This window comes from Aspergillus welwitschiae, assembly GCF_003344945.1.
Source record: "Aspergillus welwitschiae strain CBS 139.54b unplaced genomic scaffold BDQ94scaffold_33, whole genome shotgun sequence".
Classification (NCBI taxonomy): Eukaryota; Fungi; Ascomycota; class Eurotiomycetes; order Eurotiales; family Aspergillaceae; genus Aspergillus; species Aspergillus welwitschiae.
Genome location: NW_020798727.1, coordinates 67,110 through 84,244, shown reverse-complemented (window position 1 = coordinate 84,244; position 17,135 = coordinate 67,110). Strand labels below are relative to the sequence as shown.

Below are 17,135 nucleotides of genomic sequence, written 5' to 3'. Positions count from 1 at the left end.
ATGGCCGAGACCGAGCAGTATCAGCTCGCGTACTGGCTAGAGCAGCTCCAGGGAAGCCAGCCCGCCCAGCTGCTCTGCGACAAGCCCCGGTCGGCCATTCTCTCGGGCAAGGCGCAGGTCCACCACTTCGCCCTCGATGACCAGCTTTACCAAAAGCTTCAGGCCTTCTGCCAGACACATCAAGTCACTCCCTTTGTAGTGCTCCTCGCCGCTTTCCGGGCGACGCACTACCGCCTCACCGGCGTCGACGATGCCACCATTGGCACACCCACTTCAAGAAACACCAACCTCCTATGCCTTCGCACCACCGTTGAGCCAGAGGACTCGTTCCATGCTCTCGTCCAGCACGTCCAGCAAGCCAACAGCGCGGCCTCTAGCAACCAGGATGTCCCCTTCCAGAAGATCGTCTCGAAGCTGCGTCCTGGCGCCGCCGACCAGTCCCGTCACCCGCTCGTTCAGACGACATTTGCAATTCACTCGTCAGAAGATGCCAACAGCCCCCGGTTCGACGGTGTGACGGTAGCCACGTCCAACTTCGACATTGAATTCCATCTCATCCAGGAGGCTCAGCGCATGACCGGTCACATCCTCTTCTCGGATGACCTGTTTGAAGCTTCGTCCATCCGCTTGGTCGAGTCCGTCTTCACTGAGATCCTCGGCCGTGGCCTCCAGACCCCGGAGGCCCTCGTCTCGACCATGCCTCTCACCCAGGGTCTCTCAGCACTGACCGATATGGGCCTCGCAGATGTTGCGCGCACCGATTACCCGCGCGACGCGAGCGTCGTCGAGCTCTTCCGGAAACAGGTCTCTCTCAGCCCCAACGCCGTGGCCGTCAAAAACGCCTACTCGGCTTCTCAGCTCACGTACGCCGAGCTGGATCGGCAATCGGACCAGCTCGCCCACTGGCTGGTCCAGCGCGGGCTCGCCCCGGAAACCATGGTCGCAGTGCTGGCACCGCGGTCGTGCGAGACCATCATGGCCCTGTTGGCCATTCTCAAGGCCAATCTCGCCTATTTGCCTCTCGACATCAACGTTCCCGTTGGCCGCCTCGAGGCTATCCTCTCTGCCGTCCAGGGAGACAAGCTCGTCCTCCTCGGTGCCGGCGTCACGCCTCCCACTCTGCAGCTCAAGGACGTGAGCTTCCGCCACATTGCCCAGGCCCTGGACGAGCAAGGCCAGCTCTGCGCTGGCGCTCTGCCGACGCCCACAGCTTTGAGCCTCGCCTACGTCATGTTCACGTCCGGGTCAACGGGCAAGCCCAAGGGCGTCCAAGTGGAACACCGCGGTATCGTGCGCCTGGTGCGTGAGACTAACGTGGCCTCCAAGACGCAGTCAAGTGGCAACATTGCGCACGTTGCCAACCTGGCCTTTGACGCCGCCACGTGGGAGATCTACGCCGCGCTGCTCAACGGCGGCACGCTCGTTTGCATCGACTACATGACGGTCGTCGATCCCATCACTCTGGGACAGGTGATGCAGCGGGAAGCCGTGCGTTCCTGCATGCTCACGCCGGCCCTCCTCAAGCAGTGCCTTGCCAACGCGCCATGGGGTCTCTCCGGCCTGGAACTCCTCTTCGCTGCCGGAGACCGCTTCGACCCCCGCGATGCGGCCCAGGCCAAGGGAATCATCAAGGGTGACCTCGTCAACGCCTACGGTCCCACCGAGAACACCACCTTCAGCACCATCTACAAGGTCCCGGCCGACGAGAAGTGTGTCAACGGCATGCCCATCGGCGTGGCCATCAGCAACTCGGGCGCCTTCGTCATGGACCCGGAGCAGCGCCTCGTGCCTCCTGGCGTCATGGGTGAGCTCATCGTCACGGGCGACGGTCTTGCCCGTGGATACACCGACGCGGCGCTCAACAAGAACCGCTTCGTGAATGTGGTCATCAACGGCCAGTCTGTCCGCGCCTACCGCACCGGTGACCGAGTGCGCCACCGCCCTTCGGACGGCATGATTGAGTTCTTTGGCCGCATGGACTTCCAGGTCAAGATCCGTGGTCACCGCGTGGAGCTGCCCGAGATCGAGCATGCTCTTCTGCGCATCGAGTCTGTCACCGATGCCGTGGCTCTGGTGCACCAACCTGAGGGCGCGCTGGCGGAGCTTGCTAGCTTTGTCACTGTTCAGGATGACATCGTGGATGCCGCTGCTCAGCAGGACTCTCAGGACGCCGGCCACGACGGCCGACTCGAGAACCAGGCCGAGGCTCGGCTCAAGGCGGCGCTGCAGGCCTCGCTGCCCAAGTACATGATCCCGGCACGCATCGTCGTGCTGGACAAGATGCCCATCAACGCCAACGGCAAGGTCGACCGCAAGGAGCTGGCCAGACTGGCGAGCGTGTTCGGCAAGGCGGCCAAGGGCTCTCGCCAGATCGTGGAGCCGCGCACCGAAGTGGAGCGTGCCGTGTGCGAGGAGCTCTCCAGTGTGCTCAACGTCGATGCCGTCGGCATCACCGACAACTTCTTCGACCTTGGCGGCCACTCGCTCATGGCCCCCCGTGTTGCCCAGCGCATCAACCAGCGCCTGAATACCACTATCCTCCTGCGTGACGTGTTCGCCTACCCGGTGGTTGCGGACCTGGCGAAGAAGATTGGCGAGTTGCTGGCCGATTCGTCCCAGGACCAGCTGGACCAGGACTTCGGCGAGGACGAGGCCATTGAGATCGAGGACGAGGAAGAGCTGCTGACCATGTCGCTGGCCACAAAGCTGCGACACTTCAACTCGGTTGCCCGTCCGCAGTGCGTCGAGTCGCTCGGCATCGCCAGCGAAGACATCGAGGAGGTTCTGCCCGCCACCGGGGTCCAGACCCGCATGCTCGTCTTCGTCGAGGAGGCCGAGGAGATGAACATCACCAAGCCCTGCATCGAGCACTTTGTCTACCACGTTCCCGACGAGCTCGACCCCATCCGCCTGGAGCAGGCCATCCTCGACGTCACCAAGCGCCACGACGCCTTCCGCACCGTCTGGGTGCAGGTCCAGCATCCCCTGAGCCCCTACGCCCAGTGCATCCTCAACCCTGCACACCCCCGTGCCCAGCTGCCCCTGGTCCACAGCGTCGTGCACGAGTACGACCCCAGCCCGGACAGCCTCTGGGAGCAGACCATCGGCAACGCGCAGCGCAGCGCTGAGGAGTACATCCGTCTGGACCGCCCGGGCGCCGTTGTCCAGTTCGTGCGCTCAGCCGACAACAAGCACCACGTCGTCATCTTCTCCCTCTTCCACCTCATCTACGACGGGATGAGTTTCGACTTCCTGCGCCGCTCGTTCGCCAAGGCCTACGAGGGCCTTCCCCCCAGCAACCTGCCCGCGGTCGGCATGCGCCTCCCCGTCGAGAAGCACTACAGCACCGACTGGCTCGCCACCAGCATGTACTGGATGAAGCGTCTCGCCGGGGTGGCGCCGTTCAAGGCTGGTGCGACAGTGCTCACGCGTGCCACTCCCGACCAGTACACGTCGATCCGCACCGCGCAGGACACCGCGTGCGAGATGCTCGAAGCCTCCATCAGCATGAACGACCTCTTCTCCTTCACCCGGACCGCCAAGTTCCCCTCGCCCATGGCGATTGTCCAGGGCGCCTGGGCCATGACACTCGCGCAGACACTGGTCAAGGCCAAGAGCGCCGGCCCGGAGCAGCCATCGGCAGCCAACCTGGACGTGCAATTTGGCAGCGTGTTCCACGGGCGCTACAGCCCCGAGGCACTGCGCTGCGTGGCGCTGATGCTGGACGTCCTGCCCACACGCATCGTCTTCTCGGACGGGTCCAAGAAGCGCACGCATCGCGAGATCTGCCAGGAGCTGTTCACGCAGTACGTCGACTCGTTGGAGTTCTCGGAGATGCCGTGCCCGACCATCGACTTTGCCAAGCTGACGCGCCGGTTCGACAACACGATCATCCTGCAGGCCTACCCCAAGGAGGAGGTCGAGGTGGATGTCGATGCCAGCGGGCTGCCCAAGACCAGCATGGAGACGTTGCCCGGGTTCACTCGCGAAGAGCGCCTCCAGGAGCCCTGGAAGGAGACCAACCACGGCTACCCGGTCTTGATGGAGCTCTGGCCCGGGCGTGACAACGAGGACGAGAAGTTCCGTCTCCGCTGCACGTACAATAACCGCTGGCCGGGCTACGAGTTCATGACTCAGGAGTGGGCCCAGGGCTTGCTGCTGACTCTGAAGCAGTCGCTGGAACAGATCTTGCGCAATCCTGATGGGGAGTTTGACCCAGTGGGACTTGTCGAGGCAGGACAGCAGTAGATATTTATAATATTGGTATTCTATACCTTATGTAATCTGTATATAATTTGCGAAGTTGGTCTTGGATGCTTGGCTTTGGGACTGACTGGCTGTTTTATCCCTTTTTTATTGTTGTTGATGATGATGCTTCTTCTTGTTATTTTCCCCCATTTGTCTTGTCAATTGGTCATGATTGTATTTATTAGCTTATTTCATTTTTAGTTTAATTATGTCATCACTATTCAATTTCATATCTGGAGAGTTCAAAGAGATGTTGTGCATTGCGTAGTATAAGTTTGATTTTCAAACCCCTCTTGATAAGCCGCTGTTGTCAACGGTAAACTATAGTGCAGTCGACAGATGCAAATAAGTAGTACAACACATGGTATCCGTCCACCCATATTCTAAGTGGCACGTCTTTTGCTTTTTGACAAGTGCAGGGATGCAACACACCATATGATTTGCAAGACGTGAACATTTTTACACAAACACATTAAATCCTTCCAGATGAGGCATTTTTAAACTTTTGATTAGTGAAAGGATATATAAATATATATATATATCCGTGTAACCCTATGTACAGTGTATGCTCTATATGCAGATTATCGCTGTATTAAATATGTACAATTGAATGATGCTGCCATACTATCCACTTAATGGTGGACGGAGGTTGCTTGATTGAACAAAGTTGGCGAAATCCTCTGCCTGCGCAAGCCCTGCTTCGCAGCTGATTCGGCGCAATTGGGCGGCCGTGTACGCACGGGTCTCGTGGCCGAGGTTGTGCATGCAGCCCACGGTGAGGAGAACCCAGCAGGCAAAGTAGCCGCCGACGGCCGAGCCGGCGATGTTCTTGGCGCGCTCGGGCGGCTGCTTCTGCTGCTGTTGCTGCTGCAGCTGCAGCTCCTGTGTCGGCGAGGTGGCGTAGCCCATGAGCTGGGGCACGGAGGCGAGCATCTCGTCGCGCATGCGGACGATGGTTTGGGTGGCCTGGTGCAGGCGCTCGGCGTAGTTGTTGGCGAAGAACCAATTGCTGTCGGTGTTGGCCCCGCGGAGGAGGAGGTGGCTGATGGCGTGGTTGGCCAGGATGCGGCAGGTGCGCATGCTGTTCCAGACGTCGGCGATCCAGACATCGTGGTAGATGTGGTGGACGTCGCGCTGGATGCGAGTCGGATCGTAGGTGTTGCTAGACGAGTTGGATTGGGTGGTGAACTGCCACTCGGTAGGGCAGTTGGAGAAGGTGCTTTCGAGGCGGTAGTCAATCTCGAGCGCCTGGGAGAGGTAGCGCTCGAGGTACTCAATGGACATGCTGGCACCCTTGAGAGGACCGGAGGCCATGGAGGAGGTAGAGGCCGGGGACGAACCGGAGACAGCAGAGGGGGAGTTGGAGGAATCGGAAGGGGCGGCGGGAGCGGAGGAGGTGGAGGAGGAGGAAGAGGAGATGCCGGAAGAGTTGGGAAAGAACGAGTAGCCGCCCGGGGAAATGTGTTGATAGAGATCGAGAAGCTCAACCATGCCGCTGCAGGCGACCCAGTAGGGATCCGAGATGCTGAGGGCGTTGGTGGCCTCGATGCGCAGCATGCGTAGGCTCGAGGGCATGGGAGAGCCGGAGCGCATGCAGTTGGTGAGGAGCTGGGAGAAGACATCCTTGAAGATCTGCAGGCCGGTCGGGGTGGAGAACTGGGAGCGGCCGCGCAGGTTGAGGAGCGACGTAGCCCCCTCAATGTGGTGCTTCCAGCCGTCGAGAGAGGCCCTGCTGAACTCGTAGAGGGCGAGGACGAGGACCGAGACAATGGTGCTGTCGCGACGGGCGGCCTGGGGGTCGGCGAGGGCGAGATTGACGCGCTCCATGGTGCGGGTGTACATCATCATGGACCGGGTCAACAGGTCGGACTGGTTCGTGGTGCGAGCGAGCCCACTGAAGCCGAGCGCCAGAATGGCACCCTCGAGCATGTCATTGCCGCCGTCGTCTTGCGCTAGCATGGCCGGCGCGTAGTCCAAGAAGCCGGAGGAGGGACCGGACTGCGGAACGACGTAGTGAGAGAAGAAGAAATCGAGACCGATGACGACGAGAGGCAAGGAGATGGGACGCGCGATGACCTCGAGCTGACTGCTGGTGAAGTCGTTGTGTCCGAGCTGTTGGCGGTCGCCGCGGTGGGTGCCGTCATCAGGAAAATGATCGAGAGCCACATCATCGCCGCCTACACTTGAAGCACCGACACGCGAACGGCGCCCAGACACGGAGGCAGGAACAGAAGCAGCGGATGCAGGACCGTCGCCCGATATTGGCATGGCGCTGGGCGAGACATCTGGATGGAGGGAGAAGAGCCCCGTCTCGTCCGGGTTGAAAGGGTCGGGGAAGCTCATTAAGTCGGGCATGAAGCTGGCGCCGGCGAAAATCCCGGCTCCAACATCGACGTCGGTCATGTCCAGCATGGTCTCGTCGACAACATCGGAGGGGCGGCTGGTTGGATAGTCTGGTGCGGAAGTGTTTTGTTGTTGTTGTTGTTGTTGCTGCTGCTGCTGCTGTTGTTGTTCTAGTTGTTGTTGTAGTTGTATCTGTGCCTGTGGTGAGGCTGTGCGTTCCACCGAGCGGCGGTCGGTTGGAGTGGTCGCCGACGTCCTCTTGGAGACTTTGGAGCGGGCGCGATTGATGACTTGAGTGCTCTCATCGCGAAAGATGAGGCTGGAGGGATCTCTGTATCCCGGGCATTTCTGACCCGTGCGCCAACATTGGCCGCATTCTGGGACTGCTTTGTCGCACTGTTGTTGTTTGGGAGGTTAGACATGGGCCAAAATGTCTTGTTTACACTACTCCAATCCTAATGATCTTCGGTGATTTGTAAAGGGGCGCAAAACAGGAATGACTTACTCTTCTCTTTTTGGCGCGACAATTATTGCAACTTGTGGAAGGGCGACCGCAGTAGACCATGATGGCGATTCTGCCCTGTGAGAGTGTGTGTGTGGTGGTGATGATGATGGTGATGATGATGGATGAATGAATAGGCGGGGAAATGGGCCAAGCATCAAACCCTACGCACCGACGTAGTACGTGGGAATCACAGAGAAAGGGAGGGGGGGGGGATTGTCCCGGTGCCGCGTGGAGACACACACAAGAGAAGGCCAGATGAGAGGTGGAGGCCAAGTTCGGCCAAGAACACGGGTAAAAAAAGGATTGGAAAAGAGGAAAAAGAGAAAGCAAAACGACAAAGACCATTGGAAGTGGGCGAAAAACGGTGTGCCTAAATAGACACAGACACAAGATTTTTAGCGCCCGGTGGCCAAGCCGGAAGGGCACAGCAAAGCACAGCAAAGCACCGCAGCACAGCTATCACTGATCGACTATACATGTCATCACCCAGTATAACCCCGTATAACTATAAGCACCCCCTGCTATAGGGATGGGACTGCTCCACGTGGAGCATCGAAATCATCCAGTCTGAGCTGATTTCATATACTAAACGGCTTCCAACTTTAATTCTGGGAGGTGGCTCAGACTTTAAGTCTCTCCCCATCTAGAAATACTATTATTAAGGAAATGAGGGGTTTAACATAGCTAATTATATTAATAGAGTCGCCCATTAATGAGCTTAAATACAGCCACGGTATGGTATAGTCATGGGAGAAATACACCAAGGCACGTGACTCTCTCAACTGGTCAATTACTTATACACAGACAGACATGATTTCTCAGCCCGGTACCTGAAACCGCGTTAGTTAGTCCTGATTTAGTGCCTCAAAACAACCCCCTCTCATTGTATTGGGATGTTAGCGTCCAAGAAGTCACTGTATAAGACCGTAATTATCGAAGTAATCTTCACACAAAAGGGTGAAGAAAGATCGTGCAGTCTTTCTTCCTCATTCCTTTAGGACTTTCCGTGTTGTCTGTCACGTCTCATGGATCTCGCTTGCCATCGCTTCTCCCTCCTTATTCGCGCAGAATGTCTGCTGACATTCTGGCCCCCACGTAAGCTGACGCAGATCCAGTGGGTCGATCGGGTGAAAGGGAGCGACAGCCCTTTTCACTCCGGCTCCATCCCCCCAGCCTCAAGCGCGAGGATCCCTGGGGGCCAGGATTTTCAGGATTCTCAACATTCCGCTCCTCCTTCGGGAGACTTCCGGAGCCCTATGCCACACCCGGCCAGATTATACTCCTCCCCTATCCACCTTCCTTGACGACGAACCCAGTCCCGCAAGCCGATGTCGAATGAGCCCCTTGACCATGGCGGAGAGAATTCGAATAGGAGAAGGACAAGGAATCTCCGAGGCAGGATAAGCACTAAATCAGTCACGTGAAGGCCAAGGTATTTAAGCAATTGCCATGCTGAAACCAAGCGGAAGATACCGACAAGGGGTGTGAGGGTCTGATTTCATCTTCACTTGTAAGCTTTTAAGCGATGTCTCAGAATCACAGTCTCTCATGCCGGATAGCCTCGTGGTCGAGGATCCGGAGGAATCACGGCCTGAAACACACCAGGCTGAATCCTGATATGATTCTGAGTCAAGAATCGCGGGTTCATTCATAGATTGTACACGTGGCTGATAATTAGAGATGTAAACTAGTTAACCATGAGGGAATACATGACTAGTTTTGGATTCGAATTGGGGGCCAGTTTAAAAAGCACCTGGGGGCTGAAGAAATCCCACTGGTGAAGTGGGGAGTGATACGAGGATCCAACCTCGTATTCCTCCTGGAAGCTTATAAGGGATGTCTCAGAATCTTAGTCCGTCACTGGATCGCCTAGCGGTCAGTACCTGAAGGATTCACGGCATGAAGCGCACCGGGCTGAATCATGGCAGGCAGCCCTATGTGAGGATCGGCCTCATATTCCCCTGTAACCTTATAAGGGATGTGTGTTGAGTCTGTTGGCTCCGAATCCTAAGCTTTTATTGGGTCGCTTAGCCGTTAGTATCTGGAGGATTGATTCAGGCTGAATCCTGATAAGCCGCTCATCCGATAACGCTATCGAAAATTACTTTTGATTTGAAGACAAAGAAGATGAGACGTTAGTTTACCAACATCGACTATGGTTATAATGAATTTTTTATGTGATAATTCTCCAGAATATTTGTCTACAAATGATAATTAGTATTATAAAACCTGTATTCTACTACTTGTATTCAAGATAATTTATATATTTAATTTAACCAGATCTTGTCGAAAACTATTGAATAATTATAATATATTTATCTCCTAATCATTAATCACTAGAGAAAGTTCTAGCCTCAAAAATGTGGTTAAACAGGTATAATAATTCGAGAAAGATACATCTTTTACGGTATTATATGGGCCGCTCGACCGTCCGGGCCACGCGATCGTGGCTTATGTTAGGTGTGGAGTCAAAATCCTCCTCCGTATTCTGAATCAACCGTGATAGTAGAGCTCTTAACTATTTGGTCTTAGTTTCCATTCCAACAGCAAGCCTACTAAAAACCCACTCGTTGTGAGGAAAGGCCTGACTAGAGAGAATTGTGGTGACTAAGCCACACTTGGATACGAATATCGAGGCAGATGTCAGCATCACAGCTTGCTGTATTCGTAGGCCTTTCATAAGAGACTCTTTACGCCGGTCTCGTTTTTATCTCATTATTTTCTTGGGTGAGGCGGGGAATTTAGATGACTTCTACTACTCAGTTGATTCAAACGAGAAGCTCGTTCTAGTATGGCATGGATTATGTGATTTCCTGCTGATGAATGTACTAGGGAAGGCTTTTCACAATCTCTGACTGTGGTGGTTTTTAGCTATGAGAGCCTGCACAGAATAACTAGAAGAAGATTCTTATTGCTCGAGGCAGATGTGCCGTTGCGCAGTGCAAGGATTCGGTCGATCTCACGTCACCCAAGCTAATAAGGGATGCACGTTCTGCGTCTGTTGACTCAGAACCCTAGTCTTTTACTGGATGGCCGAGCGGTTTAAGTCCGGTGGATTCATTGCCTGAAGCACACCAGGCTGAAGCATGACATGCAGCGCATGCTTGGCCATTTTGGAGGCTTGGCTACTTGGTCTCGAATGTTCTCTAGACCTAGGTCCATGTTTCTAGGCCTGACATGTCTCCACCACCGTTATCTAAGACCACTATGGCCAGGCCATGCCGCCCGAGCCCTACAGCTTGACTCTCTGAGCCCCAGTTGCCATTCCGTCGTTTTGTTCCGTACGGGTTCCGGAGCATTCAGGATCCTGACAGCCGGGAGGGCACTGCTACCCTAACGGGGTCTAATGGATATGCAGTGGTATTCATATATTATCATGAAAGCTGATTACCCGTGCTGTATGTCACCCTTGGTGAGTATGTCATTGACATGGCAGGATAGAATAAATGATCATGAACTGGTGCACCGTGCGTCGCTGTTTGAGACTGATACTAGTACGGTACTTTATCCCTGATCTCTCCTTATTTGTGCCGAATTAGCCGAAGCAAAGAGTACTTCTGGATCGGTTTGTGCGACTGTTAATGCATCAACATAATCCTCAAGAGGCTTTGCTTCGGGTGGCTTCTCTGATGCTGATACAAGTGTCTGGTAAGATTGTTCTGTACACGATGGGAGAGTATAATCATGCACGTAAGCGTACCCACACAGCTGAATAAAATGCATCCTCATCGACCACCACCGACCAACCAGCATAGTAAGACTTATGGCCGGAAAACTCAGTAATTCCCTTCCATATGAGGCCAACGATACAGATAACAAGAGTAGTCGAGATATATGGGCTATACTATTAATGATAGGTTTCCCTTCTGCTATATTCATTTGTTTCTTTGAGGCAACTCTAATCTCCTGCTCGCACAATTTTCCAAGCACCGCTTGATTTGTACGAAAAGTTGCTTTCTTTTGTTGCCTACAATGAATCGCGTCCGCGGTCGGAATTTTCGCCGACGGCTAGTAGCACCTGCAACCTGAAAATTGTTTTTGAAGCTGTAGGTCTACGCCGTTGATAATTCAACGTCACTACGAGCCCGCTGTTTGTCGGGTTGCTATTATTACTAGTCGAACGTCGAACGGTAAGGAATGTGCACTGGCAGACTATCGAGGCACCGGCCACTGAGATGAAAATTCGCCATATCAATTGTTGCTGCCGGACAGTCCACTTACCTCAACTACACAGCTTTGAAGTTCTGCTATGAAGGCCCCCTGAGCAACTGCTATGGGTCTTTGAAAAATTGGAATTTGTGCGTCGCTGTGATCATAGAGTTGGAAAACCCGATCGAAAATTATTCGACAATCATTCGACAATCGGACTCGACCAGTTCGTGTGAAATCGACTGCGGAAAAGGTTGAAGTGGAGAAATACGCAAAGCCACGAGGTCAACAATCATGTCATTGACAGCCCATTGCCATGTGCTACCACTGACGACGATCCAGGGGGTTTTCCGTGATTGCTTGGTTGGGATGGCTCAACGTTGCCCAATCGCTTACCGAGCATTAGCAGACAAGACATAGTACTGGGGCGATTTCCCGAAGGGCGTCTAAGCTCGCCAAGAGCCTTGCGCGCTGCAGGGTTCAGTAGTACTATGGGTCCAATTCGTATCGCCAGCAGAAGGCGGGAAATGCACGTGTTTGGAAGCTTGTATAAGTAGAGCATCGTACGACGCAGTCGAGCGTGTCGGTGGCATGATTCACCATCAAGCTGATTACTGCAATGAGGCTCATCAGGACTAGCAATCCAACGAGAAACATGAAGGACAAAACAGGGCAGCCCTGTTGGTGTCGGGCTGTGCAAAGGCGATAAAACGGGTGGGATCCAAAGCGGGTCAAGTTAGCAACGTTTTCCCAATTGGGTAGCATTTCCCGGTAATCCACTCCGATCAGCCACGGCCCCGGAAGGATCTACCAGACCACAGTAGATCCGATGTAGTGACAGTATAACCACTGCTGACTACAGAGTTACCGGGTGGAATAGTATCGACTCCTGCGGGATTCACTAGGAATGGCCAGAATAAGTGATCATGAAACATGAAAGGGAAAACGAGGATATATCTATGTATGGACGCTGCTGTCGGAAGGGATCATCCCCACCCTTCTAATCCTCAAGTACTACTTCGACCATCATGGGACTTGCAACCCTCCTCCTGGTCCTCGTCGGCCTTACTTTCATCCTGCGCATCGTGAGCGAGAAATGGAGGCACCGTCAAAATGCCAAACGCCTGGGCTGCCAGCCAGCGCCCATGGCCCCGTCCAAGGACCCCCTCGCTATCGGGGATATCCTGGAGATCATCCAGGCGGACAAGGACAAGGTGGTGCCAGAGCTGCTCGAGAGCCGCACTAACATCATGCGCGACAACAATGCCGGACGCTACGTTTCGACTTTCCGTCTCAAGAGAGGTCTGGGCGAGAACTTGCTCACCTTTGACCCCGAGAACCTTCAGGCCATGTTGGCCAAGCAATTCAAGGACTTCTCCGTTGGTGGTGAGAGACTGGGATGCATGGGCCCGTTGTTGGGCAAGGGAATCGTACGTTCTAGAATTTCCTCTTGTTTTTTGCGTGTATGTAGATCGGGCCAACCCAAGCTGACAATCAGTGTTGCAGTTCATCAACGACGGCGCCGAGTGGTCGCACTCGCGTACCATGCTCCGGCCCCAGTTCACCCGTGAGCAGATCAGCGACCTGGGTCTCGAAGAGCGCCACGTCCAAAACGCCATGCGCGCCATCCCCGCCGCCGGAAGCAACGGCTGGACCGAGGTCGACATCCAGAGCATCTACTTCCGTCTGACCCTCGACTCGGCGACCGAACTGCTCTTCGGCGAGAGCTGCTACTCCCAGCTGGCCGCCATGGGCGACGCCGAGGACCGCATGGCCAGTGGCGGCAAGGTGACCGACTTTGGCAAGAACTTTGACCGCGCCCAATGGTACATGGCGCAGCGCCTGCGTCTCCCTCGCATGAAGTTCCTGTACGACAACAAAGAGTTCCGAACCTGCTGCCAGGAAGTCCACCGTTTCGTCGACGAGTGCGTGGCCAAAGCCCTGCACGACCACAAGAAGAAGAAGAAGCAGCAGCAGCAGCTCCTCGAGGAGGGCGCGTCGGAGCACTACATTTTTGTCCACGCCATGGCCGAAACCACCAAGGACCCGATCGAGCTGCGCTCGCAGCTGCTCAATGTCCTGCTCGCCGGCCGCGATACCACCGCCGCGCTGCTGAGCTGGACCACACTGCTGCTCTCCCGGCACCCCGAGGTCTTCCACAAGCTGCGCGAGGCCATCATCGCCGACTTCGGCACCTACGAGAACCCCCAAAACATCACCTTTGCCACGCTCAAGGCCTGCACGTACCTGCAGCAGGTCATGAACGAGACGCTGCGCCTGTTCCCGCCCTTGCCCACCAACGCCCGCTACGCCACCAAGGACACCAGTCTGCCGCGCGGCGGCGGCCCCGACGGCCAGAGCCCCGTGTACATCAAGAAGGGCCAGGCCGTGCTGTACAACGTGCACATGCTGCACCGCCGCGAGGACGTGTGGGGCAAGGACGCGAAAGAATTCAAGCCCGAGCGCTGGGAGGCCCGCCGCTCCGGCTGGGAGTACCTGCCCTTCAACGGTGGGCCGCGCATCTGCATTGGCCAGCAGTTCGCCCTCACCGAGGCGGGTTACGTCCTCGTCCGTATGCTCCAGCGTTTCGACGAAATCGAGGACGTCCACGCCGACCAGAGGATTCGGTGGGGCTTGACCCTGGTGAGCGCTCCTGGTGACACGGTCACGGTGCGTCTCCACGAGGCTAGCCGGTAAAGAAAAGAGCAGGACTTTCTTTTGGACAAGTATACGACATTCTCTTTTCAGCTTGTAAAACTCTCACACTTTTTATGGATTCTCTTGTATTTATTTACTTATTTATATATTTATTTTCCTTTTGTCTCTTTGGATCTGCTGCCGATTTGTAATAGTTGATCAGTACAAAGTGTATGGCGGGTATTCTGGAATGAATGTATTATCTCGGCGTTTTGATCATCATCCCCAACAGTGTTGTCTGCGCTAAGGATGGCTTTTATGATTGCTCTGTTTGTATATTCTAAAAATACCTCTCGATACCAACCTCAGTATCCGGGTCTAGCACGGGCAATTAGCATTCTTTGCATCATCAAGAGCAAATAGACTACACCAGTAGAGAGCATGACCTTGACGTGGCCTAGAAGGGTCCATTTTCGTCTGATTAGGGTATTTAGTCTATTGCACAAGATCATTCAACATTCAGATTAATGCAAAGAAAAATCAAAAAAATCATCCCGCATAACATCCGCTATTCCACGTAAACCGCCAAAAAAGACATGTTGCATGTACCATGAAATGAAAGTTTAGTACGCTGGAGGAGGCATCGTCTCGGTCATGACACTGTGACCATATTCGTGCTCCAGTTTCGACGAAGCGGCAGCAAGAGTGGCGTCTGACGGAAGGTTGACGATCATCAGGTACAAAATGTTCTGCAAAAGGCCATGGCCAGTCAGAAAAAAACATGACCACCAAATCAGCATGAGTTAGACTTACGCTCTTGATGGATCTTTTACCACCTTCTAGCTCCCTTCTCCTCTTGCGGAACTGCTCCAGACGAGGCTCGTAGTCCTTCTCCAACCGCCTCAACTCCCGATCTGTCTCGGATTGACTGCGTCGGTCGTTCAAGATGCGATCCCTCCGGTCATTGTATTCGTCAAGCACTCTCCTCTCCTCCTCATCAATCCTGGCAGCCTTCTTCTGTGCACGCTGCTCCGGGGTAGGACTCAACACGCCACCGGACAGCACGCCGATCAGACCTCCGTTGACGGCCGGATGATTGGGGTCCAGGTACCGGTTGCTGAAGCCACGACCAGTCGGCCCGCTCAGCGCGTCGGTGCCGTTCTCGGCGGCGTATTTTGCGCGAGCGCGACGGTCGAGGTAGTCGTTGAAGTTGTCAAAGGCCTTCTTGGCCTTCTCCTTGGTGGAGGTCTTGCCTCCGGCGGGGACGACACCGCTCTGGGAGGCGGGTGACTCCGGCGGGGAATCGGACAGGTAATTCTTGTGTTGGCGGCGGTTGTCCATGTAGACAAGCAAGGCGACGGCCGTAGGCAGACCGTCCGGGCCCTGCGACGAGCCGGAAATATGATTACGCATCCATGCACTGCCGCCGCCGTTGCTCGAGCCGTTGACAGCCAGTGAGGCAAGCTGCTTGAGACGGCCGGGATTCTTGGGCTCCTTGAGCTCAGGATCGTGTTTCATAATCATGCAGAACAGACCGTGAGGTGCGAAAAGCTCGCGGTTGTACTTGTCCATGACGTTGTTGGTCCTGAAGCGATCAGCATCGTTGGCCTTGAGGGGGGAGAGTCGGGGTCTTGTTGGCACTTACTTTCCTCGGACGTAGCCCTTGTTGGCCATCCAGGCGCCCGCTTGCACCGCCGCGGCGACGCCCATGACGATGACCTCGGGAGTGAAGCCCACGCCAAGAGAGACGACTTGCACGCCAGCGAGGTACTTGTTGCCCTCTAAGGCTGTGTTCGTCTCATCGATGAAGCGCAGGAACGTCTTTTGGTCGATGCCGCACGACTCCAGCGCTGGCGCGTAGGCGGCCATGAAGCCTCGCTCTTGAGACCCTGGGCGCTGCTGCGGGATCACGACGGGCAGAGGCAGTGGCCCTCCCATGGTGGTCATCCCCGATTGTGAGTCGTACCTGGGGTCTGGGGTGGGTTGCCCTCCAAACACGGGGTTGGGACCGGGCTGAAGCTGTCCGTAAGGTGTTTGGCCATATTGTGGCTGTCCATACTGAGGTTGACCATATTGGGGTTGGCCATATTGTGGCTGCCCGTAGTGAGGCTGTCCTGTTGGGGGAGGTCCATACGGAGGCTGTCCGTACTGGGGTTGTCTCACTGGAGAGGCCCCGTACTGGGGACCTCCCGATTGAGGGCGGCCGTACTGGGTTTGATCGTATTGAGGAGGCGGGTAGCTAGGTGGCTCGTATTGGGATTGTGAGTGCCTCCGGTCTTGCCCATACATGGGCGACTTCTCGGACCGCGCGTACATGATGGTGGAGCTGATCTCCCTTGCTGGGGAATCGCGATACACCAGTCAGTACTCGGTTGGCCTTGGCGTCGGATTGTAAATGCGTTCCGTAGCACGTCTAGAACTCTGGGCTTGGCTTGCAGTGGCCCCCAAACCTAGTGGATACAGTGCTAGTGATGCCAAGAATGAAAGAAATAGGGCTAGTCTCGTGAAGGAATTGGGACTAGAGGACGGTGGAAGTGTGAATACGAAGCAAAGATAAAGAGAGTTGTTGATGATGGCCAAGAAAAAGAGAGAGAGAAAATCATATGTAAGTAAGAAAGAAAGAAGAGAAAAAGCAATGATCGCTTCGCATCGTGATCCCAGGATGGACAAGCCGTCGGAGCGTCTCCTGGCAGTGCATCTGATGGTGCCGATAGTGCCCGACATCCTGCATACCCGATTGGGAAAGGGTTGTGGGAGGATCTCCGCCTCCGTCCCATTTAAGTTAGCAGAGCGCTAGTGGCTCTCCCTTTGAAGCTGTGCCTGTGGCTACGTCCCTGGTATGTCTATGCTTTGTTTTTACCAGCGTCAATGGGGCATTCCCGGGCATTGCTCCTCATTGAGGCAACTTGACACATACACAGCCATTCACCATTACCGCAATACTTGCGGCTGTGCCCGCCCTATACACCTTGTTGGCGGGATTCTCTTGATCCCGGTCGACCCCCGACGACATGCGGCCCCCAAAGGACCGGCTTTCTATGCCCGACGCGGCAAACGGGGGAATTCACTACGCCAGTAGTGTTTGACACTGGCTGACTGACGTCCACTAGGCAGCGACATGCTACTCCATGTACAACTGAATACTCGAAGTGGGATGAGTCGTACCAAGTGCCAACAGAACATAGCGTGTCATCTATAAACAACGAAAGATATATGAGTAACGTGTTGGAAGCTCCAGAAACCCAGAAACAAG

At 55.0% G+C, this 17,135-nt stretch overlaps 5 protein-coding genes across 5 annotated transcripts; 3 read left to right on the top strand and 2 right to left on the bottom strand.

The window, feature by feature from the left end:
* BDQ94DRAFT_173375 (non-ribosomal peptide synthetase) lies at positions 1-4,248 on the top strand (the record flags this gene model as incomplete). Its single annotated transcript, XM_026772132.1, has 1 exon — positions 1-4,248. One exon carries the CDS (start codon positions 1-3, stop codon positions 4,246-4,248), a length of 4,248 nt encoding a protein of 1,415 aa, XP_026622901.1.
* A 624-nt stretch (positions 4,249-4,872) lies between these two features.
* On the bottom strand, positions 4,873-7,156 carry BDQ94DRAFT_173374 (Zn(II)2Cys6 transcription factor; the record flags this gene model as incomplete). The annotated part of the gene is made up of 2 exons (XM_026772131.1): positions 4,873-6,987; positions 7,097-7,156. The coding sequence occupies 2 exons, from the start codon at positions 7,154-7,156 to the stop codon at positions 4,873-4,875; spliced, it is 2,175 nt and encodes a 724-aa protein (XP_026622900.1).
* A 799-nt stretch (positions 7,157-7,955) lies between these two features.
* BDQ94DRAFT_149643 (uncharacterized protein) lies at positions 7,956-8,453 on the top strand. Its single transcript, XM_026767424.1, has one exon. The coding sequence runs from the start codon at positions 8,122-8,124 to the stop codon at positions 8,398-8,400; it is 279 nt and encodes a 92-aa protein (XP_026622899.1). The 5' UTR covers positions 7,956-8,121; the 3' UTR covers positions 8,401-8,453.
* A 3,384-nt stretch (positions 8,454-11,837) lies between these two features.
* Positions 11,838-14,324, top strand: BDQ94DRAFT_79627 (cytochrome P450). The gene is made up of 2 exons (XM_026776574.1): positions 11,838-12,675; positions 12,752-14,324. Exons 1-2 carry the CDS (start codon positions 12,274-12,276, stop codon positions 13,940-13,942), a joined length of 1,593 nt encoding a protein of 530 aa, XP_026622898.1. The 5' UTR covers positions 11,838-12,273; the 3' UTR covers positions 13,943-14,324.
* A 181-nt stretch (positions 14,325-14,505) lies between these two features.
* Positions 14,506-16,198, bottom strand: BDQ94DRAFT_181898 (uncharacterized protein; the record flags this gene model as incomplete). The annotated part of the gene is made up of 4 exons (XM_026774009.1): positions 14,506-14,631; positions 14,669-15,467; positions 15,528-16,121; positions 16,170-16,198. 4 exons carry the CDS (start codon positions 16,196-16,198, stop codon positions 14,506-14,508), a joined length of 1,548 nt encoding a protein of 515 aa, XP_026622897.1.
* Positions 16,199-17,135: the final 937 nt, after the last annotated feature.